Source organism: Lemur catta, chromosome 1, assembly GCF_020740605.2.
Source record: "Lemur catta isolate mLemCat1 chromosome 1, mLemCat1.pri, whole genome shotgun sequence".
NCBI classification, from domain to species: domain Eukaryota; kingdom Metazoa; phylum Chordata; class Mammalia; order Primates; family Lemuridae; genus Lemur; species Lemur catta.
Genome location: NC_059128.1, coordinates 102241045 through 102264983, shown reverse-complemented (window position 1 = coordinate 102264983; position 23939 = coordinate 102241045). Strand labels below are relative to the sequence as shown.

At 36.1% G+C, this 23939-nt stretch overlaps 1 protein-coding gene across 2 annotated transcripts in view; it reads right to left on the bottom strand.

Annotated features, from left to right (window-relative positions):
- NEO1 (neogenin 1) overlaps positions 1-23939 on the bottom strand; it is a 196125-nt gene that overhangs the window by 121329 nt on the left and 50857 nt on the right. For both annotated transcript variants that reach the window (XM_045531562.1, XM_045531570.1), the window contains exons 2-5: positions 18514-18831; positions 12542-12817; positions 9175-9328; positions 5903-6039 (exon numbers count right to left, since the gene is read on the bottom strand). In XM_045531562.1, the coding sequence (XP_045387518.1) occupies positions 5903-6039; positions 9175-9328; positions 12542-12817; positions 18514-18831 (885 nt within the window). The remainder of the gene's footprint in view (positions 1-5902; positions 6040-9174; positions 9329-12541; positions 12818-18513; positions 18832-23939) is intronic.

Below are 23939 nucleotides of genomic sequence, written 5' to 3'. Positions count from 1 at the left end.
GCTTCTGGGGTCATACCCAAAAATCCTTGCCAAGACCAAGTCAAGAAGCGTTTTCTCTATGTTTTCTTCTAGTGATTTTACATTTTCAGGTCTTATGTTTAGGTCTTTAACCCATTTTGAGTTTATTTTTATATACGGTATGAGACAAGGGTCCGATTTCATTCTTCCACATGTGGCTATCCAGTTTTCACAACACCATTTATTGAGGAGACTATCCTTTCCTCATTCTGTATTCTCGGGACCAAGACAACCAGGAGGAATCTGCACACTTTTTTATAAGCCTCAGAAATCACACATCACTTCTGCCAGATTCTATTGATTCAGAGAGCTCCAAGCCAATCCAGATTCAAGGGCAACAGACATAAATCTCATCACCCTTTAGGAGGACAGTCAAAGAATTGGGGGGGGCTATGTTTTAAACTCCCCAACATTTTTAAATGCTCTTACAGCGTTTCCTGGATGTATCTCTTCTTATTTGAATATTTATTCCAAAAGTGTTTTCGATGTGTGTCTTTGTGCAGTAAACTTTCCAAGGTCTTATGTGGTAAGTTTTATTATGCCTCACATTTTAGATGCATATAAATTATATATAGATTCAATGTTCTTTTCCTTTAACACTTTAAAAACATTATTCCATTGTCCTCTTGACATAAGATTTCTCAAATCAACACTAGGTACAATCCAATTCTTATTCCTTTGAAGGTGATCTGCTCTTTGTCACTGGAAGCTTTTACAATTTTTTGTCTTTGATGTCATTATATGCTACAATAAATAGGTCTAAGGGTGGGTTTTTCCTTCTCTCACCTATTTAGCAGTCTATAAACCCTTTCAGTCTAAGGTCTTCTACAAGTCTGATTCTGAGAAATTTATCTTAATTATTTATTCAACTATTTCCCCCTTCCTTTTTTTCTCTCCTCTAAGATAACTATTTATCTAAATAGAAGCCTTTCTACAAAGACCCACCATACTTCTTGGATTTCACTCTGTGTTTTCGCTATCATTTAATGCTATGTTCTCAGAGAATTTCTCAATGTCATCTTCCAATTCATGTGTTTGCACATCAGCCGTATACCTGTGACTACCATCCAGACCTCTTTGTTCTTTATTTTTACTATATTTTTTCATACCTAATATTTCTACTAGGCTCTATGTTTTTATGTTTTCTTGTTCTTGCATCATATTGCTACTATCTTATCTTTTTAAATGTATTTACCACGCTTATTTTAAATTCTTAGTCAATTTTTTCCAATAATTCTCTATGAGATAGCATGTGTAATTTAGTTAGTTGCCTTTTTTCAAGAGTAATTGTACTATTGAGGTGACTAGTTTGGCTATAAACTGATGTTCCTTTGGGGTACCAGCCATTCTGTGTGGTAATATGTATGGTGAAAATGCTAAAGGCAGAACCATGATTATATCCAATCTGGTTAACTTAAGAGAAGGGGAGAATGAGCCACTGAGAAAAAAGCCCCAGGGACATCAGAACTACTACTGTTTACTCCAATCTGCTGGCATTCCCCACGCAACAGTTTGGCAGGATTTCACATTTAAACTCTCAGGGAGAAACAGTACTGGGAACAGAGTATCCATCCCCTGAAACCTATCAAAATCTGGGAGTTTGGAGAGGGTATGGAAAAGAGGTGGAAAGGTGATCCCCTAAGGGCAGCTAGTCAGGCCACATCTGTTTACATCAATGCCATCAAAGCCCCAGCAGACCTTTTGAATGGAGGCTGCGGCTTGAACCACTGCTACTCATTTCTGTGGTGAAGGGACAGGCAAAAACAATCCCAAGGCAACATCAGTGAGAAACAACAATAGAACTTAGCTGTCTTCTGACCTGTTGTCTCACTGCTATGTCTGGCAGTCTGTAGTCCCAGGATGTCGCCAATACCCCTACACATCATAACCCACTCACCCATCAGCACATACAGGTTCAGGAGAGCCTCCACTCTCCCCTACTTCCTCTCACTCCTCTACTTTCTTCAGAGTTGATTGTGGGTAAGAGAGTCAACAGGTGGGACTAAATTTGATTGGAAGTGGAAACCAGCCTAGAAACTATTTTTTTTTCAAAGCTGTAGAACTTTTGCTCAATTTTACCCTTCCTAATCCAGTTCAGAAATCTGAGGCAAACAAAACAATAAAGAGTTAATACTTAATAAAAGAATATCTTACCACCAAAAAAGTTACCCTGGGGCATCTACAGTTAAGAGAGCAATGAGAAGCTCTTCCTAACTCTTTCATGGATATTCATATATTTCTAGCTTCATACATTTGAAAGCACATTTTATTTTTCCTAACTTTTCATTAGCCCTAGATTTATAAAACACTCTGTGTAAACTCATGGATAACATTTTTTTCAAATCTCCCTCGATAGTTATCCTGCTCACCAAGATTAATGACCTCGAAGTGCCATTAAGTGGCACAATTCCAGTTCTCTAAGCATTCCCAAACACACATGTACACAGATTAGCTTCAAGCTGATGTGAAACTGTGTTAGCAATAGACAAGATAGCAGATGCGATGCTATTTCAATAACGGGCAAGAAATGAAAGAAACTAACCTAGGACTCTAGACATCTTCACCAATTAAGGTTAGGAAGGAAGAGAGAGAGTTGGTAGACAGTTGATAGGACTTGGTTAGTAAATTAATTTGGCTGCTCCCTATAGTGAGGTTATTTTAAACAGTTAATTTCACCTTAAATTTCATAAGGGAATAAAACATCTAATACCAAGGAGGTAATGGTTCTGTCCTCTGTACTAGTGAGGTAATATCAATAATTATTGTCCGTTGTGAGCAGCACACCACATGCTCTGGAGGTTTTGAAAGATAAAAATTTTTCTAATTTTTACCATTAGTATGATTGGGGAAAATGGTACCTTTTAAACTTATAGTTTTCTGGTTACTAGTAAGGCTCACTATCTACTGATGAAGAAATGCAAATAGCTAATAAACGCCTGTGAATTGCTTGGTCGTATTCTTTTTCAATTTTCCTTAGGTTATTTCCTTTTTAAACATCTGTTTCTGGCATGGTGGCTCACACCTGTAATCCTAGCACTCTGGGAGGCTGAGGCAGGAGGATCACTTGAGGTCAGGAGTTTGAGACCAGCCTGAGCAAAAGCAAGACCCTGTCTTTACTAAAATAGAAAAAATTAGCCAGGCATGGTGGCGCATGCCTGTAGTCCTAGCTACTTGGGAGACTGAGGCAGGACGATCACTGGAGCCCAAGAGTTTGAGATTGCTGTGAGCTATGATGCCACCATGGCACTCTAGCCCAGGCAACAGAGCGAGACTCTGTCTCAAAACAAAAAAATCTGTTTCTGAAAATTCTTTTTTCACTTTAGGGATTTTTACCTTTTCTCAGTTATATAAATATTTTCTTCCAGTCTATCATTTGACTTAGCCTTTATCTATAGGGGTTTTTCTACATAACTTTAAAAAAATTACTTTTTGTATGTAGTCAAATTTGTTTGATTTTTGCTTATGACATGTTATTTTCTGCTTTTCTTAAGATCGCCTCTTCCATCAGAGATGATACAAACTCTATCCAATATATTCTTTTTCACACTTAGACCTTTGAAGTAGAGAGCCAGCTTTCTTCTCTTCCAGTTGCAATTCTACTGTATCAACACATTTATTAAACAAAACACTTTTTCCCTCTGAACTGCCACTTTTATAATATTTTCAAGTTCCATAATTACATGTAACAGCTGGATTTTATTCTTTTCTATTGTCTACTCTTGTACCAATATTATGCTGTTTTGATCAGAGTTCTGTGGTAATTTTTAATATCTAGTACCCCTCACTCTTCTTTTCTCAGTTTTGTATAATATATTTACTTAAGGAATACTTTCTCCAGGCAGATGTTAAGATGGAACTGGGTACAAACTGAAAGATGTATGTATTAACTTGTAACTAAAAAATGCAGTTAATTCAGATGATAAACGGAGTCTCAATTAGATTCCATACAATAAAAATAAAAGAGTAGAAAATACAGCTGCTTCTTGACTTACGAAGGGGTTCACCCCAATAAACCCATCATAAATTGAAAATATCGTAAGTCAAAAATGCATTTAATACACCTAACCTATGAAGTATCATACCTTAGCCTAGCCTACTTTAAATGTACTCAGAACACTTACATTAGCCTACAGTTGGGCGAAATCATCTAATACAAAGCCCATTTTATAATAAAGTGTTGCACATTTCATGTAATTTATTGAATACTATACTGAAAAACAGAATGGTTTTATGGGTACTTGAAGTACAGTTTCTAGTGAATGTGTATCACTTTTGCACCACTGTACAGTTGAAAAACAGTTACATCATCGTAAATTAGGGAACAGTAATCACATGGACAAATGTCCTCATGAAGAAACATGAGGGGAAAAAAAATGAACAGCTGATAAGTATGACAGAAACTATGCATCTCACTTGAAGCTCTTAACAACCATCATGAGACAGGTAGAGGGAACTGAGGCACAGGGAGGAAAATGGAAGAGAGTGTCAGGCAAGAATCTGACTAATGGAAAAAAGAAAAAGAAAAAGCATCTACGAAGGGAAGCACACAGACAAAATAAGATGGAGTTTGTTAACACTTTATTTGTTCAGTCCTATCTACAAAAACTAAACTGACCATTCTACAATGCTATGCCCTATATCCAACCTTCCATCTAACCAAGAGCACGGAGTTCAACTGACGTAATAGTTATGTGAACTCCATGGCCTGCTCTTTTGATTTGCAGAGATTATGAATCCATCCACAAACAGCAATAGAAAATATAAGCATTCTATGCCTTCACCAGTACTGAACGCCAAACAGTCTGCTCTCTAATTCCTCTGAAAAACGCATCTGAGTCCTCTGATGACTTCTGGGACCAGGAATTTAGCTACTGCTTGCTCCAAAAAACACAAAATGTACCAAGAGAAACGAATTTTCATATTAAATAAAACTAAGGTTGCTAACAACCCCTAATCACAGATCATGAAGTATTTTATCAAATACAATTTGAAACAAGTAGATAATAAATATCACAAGCTAATATATACCTCTACATATCCAAGTAGTGTTGGATTTTTCTGAAATTAAGGAGAAGAGCCTAAGGATTTTTATTTGAAACAAAGATAAATGAGAGTGCAGACAAATCTCAGGAGAGATTGCAAAATTCCTGAGGACACATTTCCACATGGAGAAATGGCAGGGGAAAGGGGGATGAAGAAAAGACTACGTGTGTACGTGCTGTCTTTACTTCTTCTGACTTTTAAGTCAGATGGGGAAATGGGCACGTATGGAGCAAAGGGAAGAACTGTCCCTGCAATGATGATGAGCATTAGTTGAACAAAGAGAAATAAATACCAAAGTTACATTGAGAGCCACAGTGCACTCCTTCCTGGGTAACCTGTTCACCCAAAAGAGTGGAATGCCAATGTTGAGAAGAGACATGGTTGTGGGTCAGAGAACACAGATGTCTTTGTGAGAAAGCATCCTGAGACTAGAAAAGTGAACTGAACCTTCCAGATGCCCCAGATCACATCCTCCCCTTCACTACTACTATTACTAAAAATATTTAATAATAACAACATTAGCTAACAATGAACTCTTACTAAATTCTAGTCACTATTCTGGGAGTTTTACAAATATTAGCTCTTTTAATCCTCAAAACAATTACAATCAGGTAAGCACTCTTCTATCCATTTCACAGATGATAAAAATGAGGTTTAGAGAAGTTTTCTACAGTCATATAGCTAGGAAATATAAGATCCACAATGTGAACCCAAGCAGTATGGTCTAAAAGTTATGCTTTTAACTGTTATGCTGGATTGTCTCTTCCATATTAACATTAAAAAGTTAGCAGACCTACAAAGTACATAGGATTTTTTATTTATACAGTAAATATCTACATACCTTGTACCGTCAGCTCTGCTTGAGCTTCAATTGTCTCATTTTGATTACCAGCTATACAAAAATAAGTCCCAGCATCATCCTCAGTGACATCACTGATCTCCAGGCTACCACCTGCCAGCAATACCAATCTTTCAGAGCTGCATTAAAAAAAGCATATAGATACATTTTATTACCAGGAAAATAATACCTGAGAAACTCTCCACATAAAATAGAGAAAACAGTAATAGTATTATTATTTATATGGCTACAGACAGACTGAGACTAACACAAAATTATCACACTTTAATTTAGCCCAACTTGCTCTGCTGATTTTTTATATGCATAAACATCACAAATACAAATTAAATATTACAATGAATTTTCTCTGACACTTCTAGTTATTCCCAAAGGAATATCACTTTTGGGACATAAGTGATAGGGACATACCAATTCTACTTCCTCCAGCCCATTCCCTGTCTCCCTACTCTGGCCAATATTTTTGTAAACTATGTAATTTTGAAGTCTGGAATCAATCAGAGAATCACTCCACCACATCTATGCCACACTGAGATTACTAATAGAAGGAAAATATAAAGAAGGTAAAATGTCAAATCAAAAGTCATGGGGTCACAGTGTCTACCGAAAGTTTCCTGTGGTGGCTTGGCTAGGAAAGGGAGGAAAAGAGGAAGGGAAGGGAGCGAGAAAGAGCGTCTCCCTGGGTGTGGCAGTTGGGCACAAATCAACCACTATCATGCCATAATCAACAAGGATGTTGATGAATACCAGCCCAACTCATGAAAGTCTTGGCTCCTGATTCAGCCTCTGATACCACTTAGCAGGGACACCAGGACACGTCATTACAACCTGGCAAGGGTGGACGTATGTGTTTCCCACTTGGTCTTTGACTGGCATGGCAGTGGTGGGGCCACAGTTTTTTCTGTGGTGTTTGAATGGAGTAGAGTAATTGTCTAACAGTTTTTATCTTGTTTGTCTGCCCCTTTCTTGGTCCTTTGGCTAGAAAGAGCATACTTTTGTGGGGGCTTTTTTCATATGTGTCTGTTAGTGTTTCCAGGTTGCTTCTTCATCTCAAACCCTGGGATATATGAAGCAAAAACAAAACCCAGAAAACTAACCATCATGTTGTTCCTTGGATCCCAAGATCCCTAGCCAATCAATCTTCCACCTCTCTCCACCTTTCATAGTCTTATGTTTGTTTTATATATAACATCCAGGCTTTTTCGTTGTATTTAGTGAAAGGAATAGGCAAAAATATGTCTACTCCATCTTCCCAAAGTCAAAGTCCTCTGTTTTCTTAAGTAACCTAGATTTTTTACTACTGTCAGTTGTAATGATATCAAAAGCATATTTTAACTATAACGTGTTTCTTTGCAGCTGGGTTTGGAGCTATCATTCCACTAAAAGATAACATTATTTGATTTCTAAATTATATTTTGCTGTTAGACACCTTGAACATTAGCACTTATACTTTCTGGATTCTCTCCCTTTAAAACAGAACTACTCAATGAATAGGATCCATTTCCACCTCCCTCTTTCATTAGCTATGTTTATTTTGGATCTGAACAAATTTAATTAAAAGATTAAATAAACACATCAATTCTTAGACATTTATAAAAGCCATGGCAATGTTTTCAAATATTTTCAAAGAGGTCTTAAGATTAGTAATAGAGAACAGTATCTAATTATTTAAGATCTTTTTTCATTAGAGCCAGCCCAGCATTATCTGGATTTCTATCCACTTTTTTCTTTCAATTTCTAAATCTCTAATTTGGGGTCTAAACAATTTATCAACTAAGGTCCATCGACATATCTCATAAGGCTCTGGCAGAAACAAAGATATTTTAATTATAGACATCCAACCTGAAGCACCCCTATGCTCCATTCACCTACTTATATCTTCCTACATTACATTCAGTTATTTATTCAACTAAAATATACTGGTTACCACTCCCCCTCCCCAGTTATTTGCAAATATTGTGCAAGGCTTTAGAAAGACCAATGTGAACACCACCAACACTGCCCTGCTCTTGTATTCTTTTGAAGCTTCTTGAGGCAGTGACATATCAAGGCACTGCTTCTCAGATTTTTCCACCACATAATCTGACTTTTCAGGAGCCTAGAGACAGAGCTGGAGGCAGAAAAAAGTCTACTCAATCTTCAAAGTCTACTGATTGATCTTTAAAATTCACAGGAATATTATTAATCATGATATATCCAACATTTAATTTAATTAAAAACCATTTGCTTTCAACGATATCTTTGAATAAAACTGGATGTTCCAGGAAGATCCGACCACAACTTATATACTCTGGCCCACCCTACTAAGAGAACAATTCTCTAACACTCTGTATAAAACAGCAATGCCATATCTACCTCTTCTGGAGTCCCTGGCATACTCTTCTTAAGTTTCTTCAGAGCACTTATCATAATGTGACATTTTATATGTTTACCTGATTACTATCTTGACTCTTTTCCACTAGAATATATGCTCTACAAGAGCAAAAACTCTATTTGGTTCACTACTCTATTCCCAGTACCTAGAATAGTGCCTGGAGTCAGCATGCAGTATCTAGGGACACTTTTGGTTGTTACAACTTGGAAATGCTACTGGCATCTATTGGGTAGAGGCCAGGGATGCTAGTAAACATTTTATTAATATAATGAGCAAGATAGCTTTGTTCTGGAAACCAAAACATATCTAACTACCACCACCCCAGTTCTCTTCTGAGAATACAAGTAAGAAAAGCACCCATTACAGAAGGAAGTAATGAGGGGAGATGGGAGGGATGATAGGGCAGTTGGTGTTCTGTGGAAGATAAAAAAATTTGTGATCACAGCAGAAGGCTGAGATGATTTTAAAAGACAAAAACAAAAGGATGAGGAATACAGTTTTTTAAACTGTTTGAGCAAATAAAAAAACTACCATCAATAAAACGCATATGAGAGTGAGAATGAGTGAGAAAACTCAGGCTACTCAGGACTGGAAGCTCTTCTAGCAATTTAGGGAAAGAGACCCAAAAGCGTTAAGCTAAGCATAGCGCAGCTTCAGAAAGAACAAATTGAGTAATTATCACTTAAGATTTTGAAAGCACTTTTTTCTCTAAACATCCTAATCATATATAGCATTTATAAACATATTTCAAGGATGATATATGAACATTATGATGTGTTTAAATAAAGTAGATAATCATTTTTTATTAATCAATAGTCCCAAACAGGATTAGACCGAGTCTCAAGCTAAGGCTGAGAAGAGCTTTTAGGCAGACAGCATTTACCTTTCTATGTCAAGTGCCTCTTCATTTTTCATCCATCTAATGGCTGGAACAGGAAGTCCTGAAGCAACACACGGCAACACTGCACTCTGACCAATGACTCTCACTAAGGAAGAAGGTTGTTTCAAAAATACCAAGTTTGAAGTTACCTCGGGATCTAAAAAAACAAAAATGTTTAAATAAAAGACAATGATTAAATAAAAGGCAAAGCACTTTACCATTTTAATCATGAAGAATGACTAATTCCTATTCAGTCTGTGTGGCTTTGTATGACAAAATAGTTGAAGCAAAAGTGACACCAAAAATGTCCATTTAAATTAGCAAATACTTGTTAAATAAATTCTATGCAAATACTTCTGTGCAAAGTATTATGCTAGGCTCTTTAGGGGTCTTGCAGACGTACAAGTTATAGCTCCTGCCTTCAGGGTGCACACTGGTCAATTGAGGGAGATTTGATGTGAATCCCCTTCACTTTAAAAGATGACATAAATGCCACATAAACGGTATAAACAGCAGAGACCAAGCAAGCTCAGGACCCTTGGCATCCTCCCTACTCACAAAGATTTAAGAGGTTTCCTTTCCTTTCCTGAACCTGTGTATTATTTTTGAAAATCTTTCTGAGTTTTGTCCTTTAAATTTGCTCAATCCTTTGATTTCGTAACGGAGCAACCATCTAGCTACCGCTATACTTGTCTATCTCTTATTCAGGTATTACAATTAACGTGTGTTCACTCTATAGAGTTGTCCTCTTGTGGACATATGAAAAGGCCACACTCTTGTGAGTAGAAGACAGAGTTCTCTGTGTAATAGGGTGATATTAACTTAAAGTTGAGTTTTGAGAAAAAAGCTCTCAGGCAGAGAAATGTGATGCCTGTTCCTACAATCTTTGGAAAAGATGTTCTCTAGCCATGGTAACAACTTCCAGAACTAGCTTTAAACTTGTCTAACCAATTAACAACAGTTCTACAGCCATGGTAACATGCAAACATTGCCTAATAGATTAGTGATGACTCATGGCAGTGAATGTGCCTTTGAAAGCCAACCAGTGAGTGACAAGATCAGGCTTTAGAAGTCAGCCAATTAACAGTGGAATCGCCTGCTTCTACGGCTGATGATAACCAGCTCCAACCTCTGTAACCAACCAAAAAACATGTTTCTATGACTGACATCAACCCACCTCTGCTTCTTAACCAATTCAACCCAAACAATGTTGTTTTAAAAACTCTACAGGAGACTATGTTTGACAAGCACAGCTCTCCCATACGTAAGCAAAACATTTAGCATTATGTTTTTGTTTCAGACATTGAGTAGTGATCTCATCCTTTGACACTATAAACTTTGTTTTCTTGGATGAGATTTTTAAGGATTTTCTTGAATGCTACCCCAGGTGTAAAGAAAAAATATTATCTCTGTCACATAAAAGCAAGTCAGAAAGTAGGCTAAAAGACATTGGTATGTGGCAATAGTTCTTTTCTTAAAAATTTCTTGATATATTTTAACTCATTATATCCAAAATATTATCATTTCATCTTGTAACCAACAACAAAATTATCGAGATATTTTACATTCCATTTTTCATACCAAGTCTTAAAAAAATCAGTGAATATTTTATAACACTTAATTTTTTCTTTTTTAAATTTTTAATTATTATGGGTGCATAATAGTTACATATATTTATGTGGTACTTGTGGTATCTTAAAACAGGTATATAATGTGTAATAATCAAATCTGGGTAATTGGGGTATCCATCACCTCAAGCATTTATCATTTCTTTGTGTTAGGAACATTCCAATTCTACTCTTTTAGTTATTTTAAAGTATACCACAGCTCATTTTTTACTATAGTCACTTTGTTGGCTATCAAATACTGTTCATTCTATCTAACCATCTAATGATATTTTTGCACCCATTAACCAATAGTTGTATTTAAAATTCATCTTGAATTACTTAGGTATATGTAATCAAATTTTGATTAGTAACAAATAAGTAACAAATACTTATCGGCTTCTATGTGCCAGGAACCATTCTTGGCAGCAGACAAAATTCCCTGCTCTCACTGAGCTTACATACCAATAGAGGAGAGAGACAACAAAAAAGGTATGCCAGGTGGGTTTATGTTCTGAAGTACAATGGAGGAGGACGGAGAAAACACTGGGGTAGAAACGAAAGATTGTTGTTTTAAACAAAGTGTTCAAGGAAGGCTTCACTGATAAAGTGATATTTGTGCAGAGAGAGTAAGCCAGGCAGACATCTGAGAGAAGAGGATTCTAGGCAGAGAAAATGGCAAATAGAAAGGCAGTATAGTAAGAGCATGTTTGGGGTGTGTTCTAGAAACATAACGTGGTCACAATCACAGACAAAGAGAGAGAAGAGCCTGAAATGGGAGAGGGAAGTAAGGGAGGGAAGTAGTATTAAGACTATATAAAGTAGGCCAGGTGTGGTGGCTCATGCCTATAATCCTAACACTTTGGGAGGCCAAGGCAGGAAGATCGCTTGAGGCCAGAAGTTCAAGAGCAGCCTTGGGCAACATAGCAAGACCTCATCTCTGGGCATAGTGATGCACGCCTGTAATCCCAACTACTTGAGAGGCTGAGGCAGGAGAATCGCTTGAGCCTAGGAGTTGGAGGCTGTAGTGAGCTATGATCATGCCACTGCACTCCATCTAGCCTGAGTAACAGATCAAGACTCTGTCTCTTTATTAAAAAAATAAAAAAATTATATAAAGCCTTACAGGCCATTAGAGGATTTGAGCAAAGGTGTAATAAGATCTAATATACATTTTAAAAGATAATGTGGTTGCTAAGAATACACTGGGACAGGAATGACAAGGGCAGGAATGATGACAACAAAAGACAGAAGATGCATTTTAAAAAAATCAGTTCAAGGCCCATCAGGAACACCCTCAGGAGTTGCAGCTCGTAACACTGGTCTTACTCGCAAGCCAGTCCATAAGTTAAAACGAGCCCATGAAGTAGTCATATATAAAAACTTTGCCCAAACAATGGAGGGATGGTCCAATTATGTTCATAAACTCAAACATGAAATGAGAACTATGGAAAGAATCAAGCACCTAGCAGTGGGAATAAAAGGTGAAAAGTCAAGAAACATCAAGAGGCTAGAAGGGCCTTTAACTAAGAAGAATGCCACTAGATACTGAACATACTTTACTGCTGCAAAAATTTCTAATAATGTATTCACTAAAGGGTGGATCTCTCTGGCATATTTTCTTCTTGTTACTCCTGTGAGAAACTGAGACTCTTTATGCTGACAGTAGTATGTTATATCACACATTAACAATGTGTACTAAAAATATTCTAACAGAATAATTTTACCCATTAGTAAAACCATTAGTCTTGATAATGAATTAATACCTGGAAGAACCTTCAATTCAGCTTCATCACTATACTTTGGTGGCCCACCACTTTCAACTATGCAGCGATAAAGTCCCCCATCGCCTTCAGTCACGTTGCTGATAACCAGTGTTCCACTTGGGAGTTTGATAACTCTATCATCCAGAAGAAGGGGCTGTCCATTCTGTTCCCACCTCACAAACGGGACCAAATCTGCATTAACTTCACAATTCAGAATTGCACTGTTCCCAGCATAAACTGAGGAAGGTTCTGGTTGGCTGATAAATCTTGGAAGACCTGGACAATAAAGGAAAAAAGAAATAAAATGTAATTAAATATTACTTTAAAATGTAGTCGTGGGGATCAAGGGCAAGTTAGCCTATGTGGCCACAATGTATGGTGGAACCAAGGTCGAGAAGAAGGTTTATGGATCAGGAAATTGGCTATATAGAGGGATAAGAGCAAATAAGTAAATATACTAAGGATAATTGGTGTCAGATTCCTCACAGCTGGAGAAGCAAGGTGCAAATATGGAAAGGAGAAGGGTAGAATAAACCTCATAGTATTGTTCTAGAATAGAGGTTTCAGTGTCAACTTTATGGTTTTATATAACTATAGGTATAAAAATATAGTGATGTCAATATAAAAGTATGTGTGAAATATGTACATATTTTATAAACAGTCACTACATATTCACTAATTAATACACATTAATTCACTATTAATACACCTCTATACACCTATGTATTTCCTAGCCCTGTCCATAAAGAAAGGCCAGAGTCAACATCATTCCAATAGCAATGAGTACGTACAGTGACCCTATCTTGATTTCTAAATATCATTCTCCACAACAAAGAACAAATGCTTCTTAGAGAAATGGCTGATTCTAGGAGTGGAGTAGAGAAAGTACAAGATGAATCTGGAACATCTTATGACATAAAGTAAAGAACTGTCCGAAGAACAATGTGGGCATATCAAAAGGACATGAAAGTCAGTCAGATTGAAGGGAGCTTCCTCTGACTAAATCTGGGATAATGCTATCAATACATTATAACCCACAATTAAACAAGAATCTGTGAGTTCATGCTAATATAAGCAGGTAAGTGGAGCAGAAGGACAAGTTCTACCTTATAGAAATGACGGAACTAGAAAAATCACCACTTGGTAACGTTGGTAGTAATAATTGATTCAGGCGGGGGGGGGGTGTGTGTGTGTGTGTGTGTGTGTGTGTGTGTGTGTGTGTGAAAATAATAATAATAATTGATTGAGGCAAGAATCCACAATGGATCTAAAATTAGTAGATGAAAATTTGATGAGGAACGGTATATGCACAGAGTATCAATGTATCTCTTCCCAAAATAGTAATTACTAATTAACAAAAGTAAAAACTTCACTTTACAATTGAGAAATTTTGCACAGACCATCTTACCCAAGTAATAAAAGTCAACACGACCAGCAACAAACAAAATATCATATGCTTCCAGGTATGATGCACTGAGGAAAACACAGCATTACTTCTGTGGTATTCCTCCCCAAAATGCAAAACCTGAATCTATTCATAGGGGGAAATCAAACAAACCCAAAATGAGACAAGGAAAAACTGAGGACCTGTTCCACATCAAATGAGTCTAAAGAGACACAACTATTAAGTGACACACATAATCCTGAACCAGAAAGAAAAAGGGGTAGGGGAAGTTTCTGCTTTTGTCTTTTGCCAAAAAGAACATTATTGAGACAATCAATGGAATATTTATTAAATGATAATATTGTATTAAGGTTAATTTCCTGATTTTGATGGATGTCTGTGATTATTTAGGAGAATGTCCTTGTTTTTAAGAAATACACACTGACATATTTAGGTAGGGGGTAATAGAGTAACATGTCTGGAACTTACTCTTAATGGTTCAGAAAAAAATATTTGGGTGTATGCATATTTCGGGGTATGATAAGGCAGAGGTGGTAAAATGTTAATAATTGGGTAATCTGGGCAAAGGTGTAAGGATTTCTTGGTTCTATTCTTAAAACTGTTCCCTAAGTTTGAAACTATTTCAAAATAAAATGTTAACAAAAAATGCAGTCATAAATACTCTATAGATGCCACAGAATGTAGTGGCTAACAGGATCAGTTCTCAAGTCATATACCTGAATTTGAATTCCAATTCTACCACTTCATGGTTGAATAAAGTTGGCAAGTTACTTAACCTCTCACTAAGCCTCTCTGACAGCAAAATGAGAACAGGCCCCACAGGTTTGTTAAAAAAAAAAAAAATTAAATACTTAAACAATGCATATATAGCATATGCCTGGTGCATAAATACTCCACTAGTGATTGTTATTATTAATATCTAATAATATTAGATATGATTCTGCTATGCTCAAAACACAACAAAATGTTTCTTTAAGACAAGTCAACAAATTATGAGAAAGAATTCCAGGGTTTTTTCAGTTTTATGATGGTGAATTAGTCCAAATATAAATCGCACAGTTTTTCTGGTGCTACTACAAATTTTTTCTCATTTTTTATTTAAGAGGATTTTTGAAGGAAATAAAGATAAAATTATCAAAATATCTACTTTTAAGAAATCAGAAAGTTAGAACAGGAATTAACAAAAATAAACACAGATACTAATAAAGTTGGAAAAGGGGAGAATCTTAATAAATAAAACCAAGAAATAATTCTATTAAAAAAAATAAAAAAAATTCTTCCTCCTGAGGTCTCATGAAAATGAGTAATTTTTTAGAAATATAAACCCACAACAACATATGGGGAATTGGCAGACAAGAGATTTCAGAAGTTTCTGAACAGGGAAAGCAGATGGAAGAACTAGTAACTGACATATCAAGGCAGAGAATGCTGTAGCTTCCTGTGTTCACAAGAAGGAAGCCAGTTGCCCTGCTGCCTGTGGAGAATTGCAAGAGAAAAAAGAGTAAGAGTAAGACCCAGAGTTGACAAAGAAGGGATTAACAACAATGTCTGTATTTAGACCATCCCATTCTCCCCACCTTTGGGCACAAAACACCCACATCCAGGCTACTGCCCAGGCTTTGAAGAAATGAGGCAGCCCAGAAAAAAAGACCTTTCATATTTAATTCTATAAGCTATCTACTTAGTGATCTTTCAAACATTTCCCTTCTTGCTTGACTTGGCCAGAGTCAGTTTCAACTGTTTGCAGCCAAAGAACCCTATCAAAAAAGTCCCTTAGAACGGCAGTTTGGCACAATGTTTTTTTTTAAAAAGTTTTATCAAGATATAATTCATATAGCACAAAGTTCACCATTTAAAGTACAAAATTCAATGACTTTTCAGTGTATTAACAGAATTGTGTAACCATTATCTTTTCATCATTCCTAAAAGATACCTTGTACTCAGTCGAAGGCATTCCCCACTCCATACCTAATCCCCTCTCAGCCCCTCATTCCTTCATCCGCCCCACCCCCCCCATGCCCCGGTCCTTACTCCTAGAAAACCACTAATCTACCTTCTGTCTCTATGGATTTGCCTATTCTGGACATTTCATATATATGAGATGATACAATATGTGGTCCTTTGTGACTGGCTTCTTTAACTTGGCTTAACATTTTTGCAGCTCATCCATGTCATAATATAGATGAGGACTTGATCCTTTTTATTGCCAAATAATATTCCATCATATAAATATACCATAAATTGGTTATTCATTCAACACTTGATGGACATTTGGGTTGTTCCCATTTTTTGGCTATTATGAATAATGCTATTAACATTCATACACAAATTGTTGTGTGGACATATCTTTTCATTTCTCTTGGGCAGATACCTAGGAGTGGAATTGCTAAGTCATATGGTATTTTCAAGAACTGACAAACTAGTATAGTATCCTTTTAAATTACACATGCACACAAGTATACCCTATGATTCAGCAATCCCAATTCTAAGAACCTATTCTACAGAAATAAAGATTTGCAAAAGGTAGTTCACTAAAGTACTGCCTATAACATCCAACAATTTTAATCCATATAATTGTTTAACAAAAAATGGAATCTTCAAATAAATCAGAGTGTGTACATCTATCTGTACAATATAAACTATGCAACTATTAAAAAGAACTATTTACCCCTTAGTTTAGATGCTATTTCTTCCTGATACCCAGGCCAAGAGTGGATTAAATAACTCTCCTATATCCTGTCTGCAGTATCACCTTGTATTAAAACTGCTTGCATACTTAGAAGTTGGGTCAAAAAATGCTTCCTGAAGGATATGAAAGCTAAGAGGAAAGATGGACAAATCTAATAGAGTGGAAGAGAGCAAAAGGTGGTGGAAAGAATTAATATGTAGTGGGGAAGTCATGAACAATTGCCAGAAGGCAAAGAATAAATGAAAGGAACTCAAAACACTCAGTACTGCCAGTGCTTAAATTGTGGTGAGGGTAATGAGGGTGGTGATAGTGGCGGTGACAGAGACAGAGGCAGGGTGAAATGTTAAGAAATGAGCCTAGAGAAGTCAGGGGCAGCTCAGAAAAGGAATCAGGAGGGCTGTTACTAAACAGTGTAGATACTAACTTGACAATGTTACTGGAAAACCACTGAAGGGTGAGAAAGAATGCTCTAACCACAGTGTACAGACTGGATTGGAAGAACGGAAGAATACAGTGGCAGATAAATAGTTACAAGGTTATGATAAGGGAAGACAAAAAGTAGCCCCAGGAAGCAGAAAGTGGACGAAGTAAAGAGAAATTAGAAAGCAGAATTCACTGAATTTGGTGATGGGAGAATGTGGGGGAAAGCTGAGAGGAGGGAGTCACAAATAAAGCCCAAGTAAGAGATAGTTAAGAACATAAACGATACACATACGATGACCTAAATGACATTGGTAGAGGCAGTCTTTATACTAATTAATTTATCAAGCATGTTGGGGAAAACCTGGCAAATAGAGTTTTTAAAAAAGAAGAAAGAAAAAGAAAATAGAGAAGAAAAAAATCGCCAAAAGAATCAGATTTTTTTCCTCCTTTTATTTTTCCATCCTCAATCTGTGGTTATAGAATAATTACAATGGCTTTATATCATACCCAAATTCAAATTTGAGTATTTGGCCCCAAAGAGAAAAACAGCCATCATGCTCTGAATGAATGAGCAAATATACCCTAGAGTGAGCATGAGATGTGAAACCATAACCCTGCAGTGACAATGAGATGGGAGGCTACCATCTCGGTGAGATTTCATCTCACATGTTAGCATTTCACCAAAGTGAGAGTAAATACAGGATTTAAAGATAACACCATTTTTGTACAATATAACCCTTCACAAAAACTATTTCATCTGGTTCTCAAGTACAAAAACACTATCTCAGGGATGCTGGTCTACTACAAAACAGGCATGACTTATTAAAGGAACCACATCTACTCTTCTAGATCCTTAATTCTTCATATACTTTACATCATTCTTAAAATAAGAATACTCTGAAATGGAGTAAATGTTCCTCTTTTTATAGCTTTCTGCTTTCCACCTAACTACACATACACACACACACACACACACACACACACACACACACACACACACACACACACACTCTCTATAGATTTTAAAATAATCCAATTAAATGTCATTTTCTTGGTTAAGATACAAAGGAGCCAGGATTCTGGCTTCTCCAAGTTTTACAAAACCACACTGAATGGTTATACTGAGTCAAATAAAAGTCATCAAAGTGATTCGATTTTCCTATACAACTTTCTCTGCCCTTTCCAAGTTAAAAAGAAAACAAGAACTGCTCAGTACTTGTTAGCAACTTTAAGCCATCAGACAAGTGGAAAAGTGCTACCGTCTATACCATACAGTGCGGAACAAGCCCTCGCATAGTCACCATACACACAGTATATGCACAATTAATATCTGTTAAATGAGTATATCTGTTGTTACCAATTTAATGAAAACTTCAGAATATTGCTTTTATCAAGATTAACTCTTTATATTAATGAAAATATTAAAATGTAAATAAATCACTTGACAAAACTTACCGGCTACTGTGAGCTTGGCTGTTCTGCTGACAATAGTTCCAAGACTCTCAACCGTGGCCACACACTGATAATAACCTTCATCAGGTTTGTTGTGTTTGGAATGCACCACATTGCTGATAAATAAAGATCCATCTGGGAGAAGCTGGCGTCGATCATCTGATACTAAGTTTAAAAAAGTTCCATCTTTTTTCCATTCAATTTTTGCAGAAGGCTCAGAATATGCCGAACAGTTTAATATAACAGAAGAGCCTCTAATTGAGAGTGTATCCACTGGCTCCACCAGAAAATAAAATGGAGTGAATGTTCTAATGCTGGCTCCTATTAAAAAAAAAAAAAAGTTAAGCAAAACTTTTTTCTACTATTTCTGTAAGAAAATATAACATGTCCAAAATTATTCTTAAATGGTTACATTCTTTGGGTATGATACATACATATAGTCATCTCACTATGAATGTCTAATAAATAAAATTTACTTTTTACTAGGAAACCAAAATTTGACCTCTTTTTAGAAGAACATTAGGGAAAAAAAACTTTTCTATCTGAGATAATCAAGACTTGTTATATGATATGAATATCTAATAAAAGTTATTTCAAACCCTATAAGATTTATAAATATTTAAAATTATTGTATTCAAAGTGAAATCTTCTGTAGAACACAAAAGCAGAAAATTGCTTCTTTTTAAATAAGGTATCTTTCATATTTATTGGCTACTTGTATTTCTTTCATAAATTTACTACATATACACTTTGTCCATTTTTCTAGTGGATTATTCACCCTATTGACTTAAAAAACAATCTTTGGGCATAGCTATTATGTTTTACAAATATTCTTTTTTCCATTTGATTATGATTTTTATTATGAGAAAATGATAAATTTTAAACAACATAAAATTAAATCTTATGCTTAGGTCTTCTTTATCCCAAGATTTAAAAAAATTTCAGCCTTGTTTTATCACTTTTGTGGTTTCACTTTCTACACCTACTCTTCATCTAGAATTCATTTTGATGTAAAGAGCACAGGAAGAATCAGCTTAATTTCTTCAAGTCCATGGATAGTTCTTTAAATACGGGAAGAACAAATTTAAAGAAAATATTTGCTATAAACTTTATATTCTCAGCCAAAGAAAGGTTTCCAACTTAAAGCTTTACCTCTTTTCTTCAAGAAAACAACTGAGCAACTCTCTTGTAAACTCAAGTTGTAATCAGGTTTCTTCATGTGAACAATCAGAGAAGCCTAGTCCAACAAATGAAACTAAGACTTTTTCAAATATTTACATTACAAATTTAAGCATGACACTACTTCTATATTATATAGTGAAAGAGTGGTTCTAAAGACATATGAAACACACTGAAAAAGGGAAGGAAATAATTTTGAATTGTTTTAAAAGTTTTTCAACACTTACATTATAAATTTCAATTCCAATCAAACTAATCACCCTTTCCCAAATGCCACAAGGGGGTGTTAGAAAAGAGTTTCAGGTCTCCATTCCCACTTGATAACACTGAAATTCATTTTTCAAGTCTCAAAACTCTTGAAAATGAACTTAGAATTTTTTCAAAAGTAACCTGCAGTTAGTTTATTTATTACTACTAAAATTTTTCATATTGATTTGGGACTATAATAAGTCAAAATATAAACAAAAGAGAAGTTCAAAATGATAAACTATGAGAAATTACTTTTATATCTTTCCTGTACAACTATTAAAGCTGTATTACACCATTCAAATTTAAACTTGGGAACTTAAAAGATATAAATAGATTGGTGGTTAAAATGTACAAATTAACAATTTAAAATACATTTTAGATAATAAATAATAGAAATTTTAGTTAAAACTTAGGATGAAATTTTTCCTATGTCACAAAATACCAAAAAATTACAACAATTTAAATGTTTTATGGTTTAACATTCTGTCTTGCTTTTATTTCATTTAAAAAATCCATACCCATATCAGCCAAGTTGAACAAAAAAAGTGCGTCTGTTCAAAAACTTAAGAGCAAATTACACTCATAAGAAAGTTTACTAACACCTTTGAAAATCAGGGCACTTTGAAACGTTACAAAGATATTCACTCTATGAATATTCACTCACTGAGCATACAGTATTATTTAGATATTTAGGTATATATCATTGTGTATTTTACTCCCACAGTAGGACCCCTCAAAGGCTTGCCATTGCCTTTTGCATAGAAGTCTAAAGAAACTCCTTGGGCGGACTGCCAGGTTAGTCACCATGTGCTCTAGCCTCTGTTTATCTCCAGCTAGCCAACTCATCCACTCTCATCAGTCCCCCATGGCTTCTGCCTCTTCCCAACAAGCTATTTCTGCCACCACCCCTCTTCACTCAACTCCTAGTCTTCTTTCAAAGCTTAGCTTAAATGTAAGTTTCTCAGAAATGCTGACTGTCCCTGGTGCCCGCCCATGCAAGGTTAGCTCTCCCTATTATAAGCCAATATATACAGAAGTATTTAACACGGCATACACTCTACCTATAGAGCACTTAAAATGTTCTTAATCTTCAAATATTTGTAATAACTTATTTGTTAAGGTAGAGAGGTTCTCAAACTTTCTTGGCTCCCTGTGCCCTTATTTTCTCTCTAATTTTTTTCAAGAATTCCCTAGATCAAAAGAAATACCTAACAGTTCCATTTATTTAAATAGTTAGGTTCAAACAAATGAGTAAGCATTTATGTCCTCAAAAGTTAGTATCTTTTTGAAAAATAATACACATAAACTGGAAAAATAATTTTTTATTTCATTTTTTAAAAAACATAATTAGGTATTATGGGAATATGTGCACCTGCTGGGCACTGCACAACTTTTCAAACTTTGAAGCTGTGCAATTGGATACCGTCACCCAAATTCCTGTTCCACACTGATTTTTGCAAGGTACTTGCTTTTTAAAACAGCAACCACCAAAAGATGCACAGCAACAAAATGATGGCAGCACAATTAAATGTTGAAGATTTGCACAGTGTCCAACAGATGTCGCTGTGTTTCCCTAGAAAGTTTGAAATGTCCCTGTGTGTTTTTTCTGAGGCATCAAGCTATCTCAGGATACAGTTTGGGAACTGTAGGCTTAAGATCTTTCTACAGTGTTCTTATTCACAATGTTCCCAGTACCCACCTAGCAGTGGATGGTATAAAACTCTAGATTATACAACCAGATAATGTCTAAAACTTCCACTGGTTTAAGTATTGACATCACAGGTTCCATTCTATTAATAATACTGACCAATCAGAATCACTCTCTTCCATGCTAAGACTTAATAACAAACAGGGTTTTTGTAAATTCTGATGATTTTTTAAAAAACTATATAGAAGAACAAAAGGCAGCCAAGAAGAGCCAAAATAATTTCGTAGAACAAAGTAAAGGGACTTCACTCATCAGTTGCCAAATTATAAAGCTAAAGTATTAAACCACTGTGACTCTGGAGCAGGGGATAAAAAGTCACCTAACAGGCTACAGAGCCTGAAAACACACCCATACATATTCGGAAACTTATGCAACAGAGATGACATTTTAAATCAATCAGGGAAAAGGATGAACTCAATAAATGTTACTAAGACACCTCTTTATCCATATGGGAGAAAAATGAGACACCCACCCCACAACATGTAATAATAAACATTTATGTGCATCTATGCATTGGCCCCCAACCTTTTTGGCACCAGGGACCAGTTTCATGGAAGACAATTTTTCCATGGATGGGGGTTGGGGAGGAATGGTTTCGGGATGATTCAAGTGCATTACATTTATTGTGCGGTCAAACCTCTCTGCTATTATAATCTGAATTTGCAGCCACTCCCCAGTGCTCTAGCATCACCACCTCAGTTCCACCTCATATCGTCAGGCATTAGGTTCTCATCAGAAGCGTGCAAGCTAGATCCCTCACATGCAGTTTACAGTAGGGCTGGTGTTCCTACGAGAATCTAATGCCACCACTGATCTGACAGGAGGCAGGGCTCACACAGTGATGCAAGCCATGGGGATCGGCTGTAAATACAGATGAAGCTTCACTGGCTTACCTGCCCCTCACTTCCTGCTGTGAGGCCCAGTTCCTAACAGGCCACCAACTGGTACTGGTCCATGGCCCGGGGCTTGGGGACCACAGCTTCTACATACAGGACAGTGTTCTAAACATTTTCTATATATTAACCACTCATTTAAGCTTCACCTATCTTGTACCTTGACAAGATAGGTACAAGTATCAGTTCCACTTTAGAGAGGAAAACCAAAGCACAGAAATGTCAACTTATAAAAGGTCACATAGATAGTAAATAACAGAACCAGAGCCTGTGATTTAAACCACTATTCCATATTGCCACTCAATACACATATAAAAATGCATTCCAAACCTATGAAAATATGTAAGCAATAAAAATCTTATGGGCCGGGTGTGGTGGCTCATGCCTGTAATTCTAGCACTTTGGAGGCCAAGGTGGAAAGATCACTTGAGGCCAGGAGTTTGAGATCAGCCTGGGTACTATAGAGAGATCTTGTCTCTACAAAAAATTTAAAAATTAGCTGGGCATGGGGACACATGCCTGTAGTCCCAGCTACTCAGGAAGCTGAAGCAGGAGGATTGCTTGAGCCCAGAAGTTCAAGATTATCGTGAGCTATGATTGTGCTACTGCATTCCAGCCTGAGTGATAGAGCAAGACCTTGCCTCTAAAAAATCTTTAAAAATAATAAAAATCTTAGAAGATATTTTAGGGAAATACAAAGAGTTGGGCAACCTTTTTAATCAAAATTAGGAAATCCCAAAGCTAGAAAAGAAAAGAGACACTCTTTACTTCATTGTATTTCTTTAAAAAAAAAAATTATGGCAAAATACCATAAAAGCAAAAGACAAACAGATTAGGGTTGGGGGAACTGTGTCAACAGAGAAAGAATTTAAAAGGTTAAGCTACTCAAAAGAAAAATGGGTGAGGCTGTCCAGTAAAGTTCCAATAAAACTTTATTTACGAAAACAGGCAGCAGGATGGAGTTGCTCCATTGACTGTAGTTTGCTGATCCCTGCCTTACAATATTATCCAGCAAAAATGAGTGAGCTATGTTTTAGCTGATGTAGAATGAGTTCTGTGAAAAATGAATAACATAAAGAAGTACAAATTATATAATTTCATATTATAGAGGAGCATTTAGAAAGATAAGAAAAGCTCATACCAGGTTGTTACCACTGGTTACTGGGAGGGGAAGGATTGGGAAGAAACTGGACAGGGAGGGGAGATAAAAATTCCCACGTGTACATAAAATAGTTTCATGATAATAATAATCAGCTTGTATGTCTAATCCATTTATAAATATTATGCATACATGTGGTAGATGTGGATGTATGTTCACACTTGTGTGAACACCTAAAGGGATATATTTTTTAAAAAGGTCACCAAAATAGCGATTATCTCAGGGATTTCAGTTTATTTTT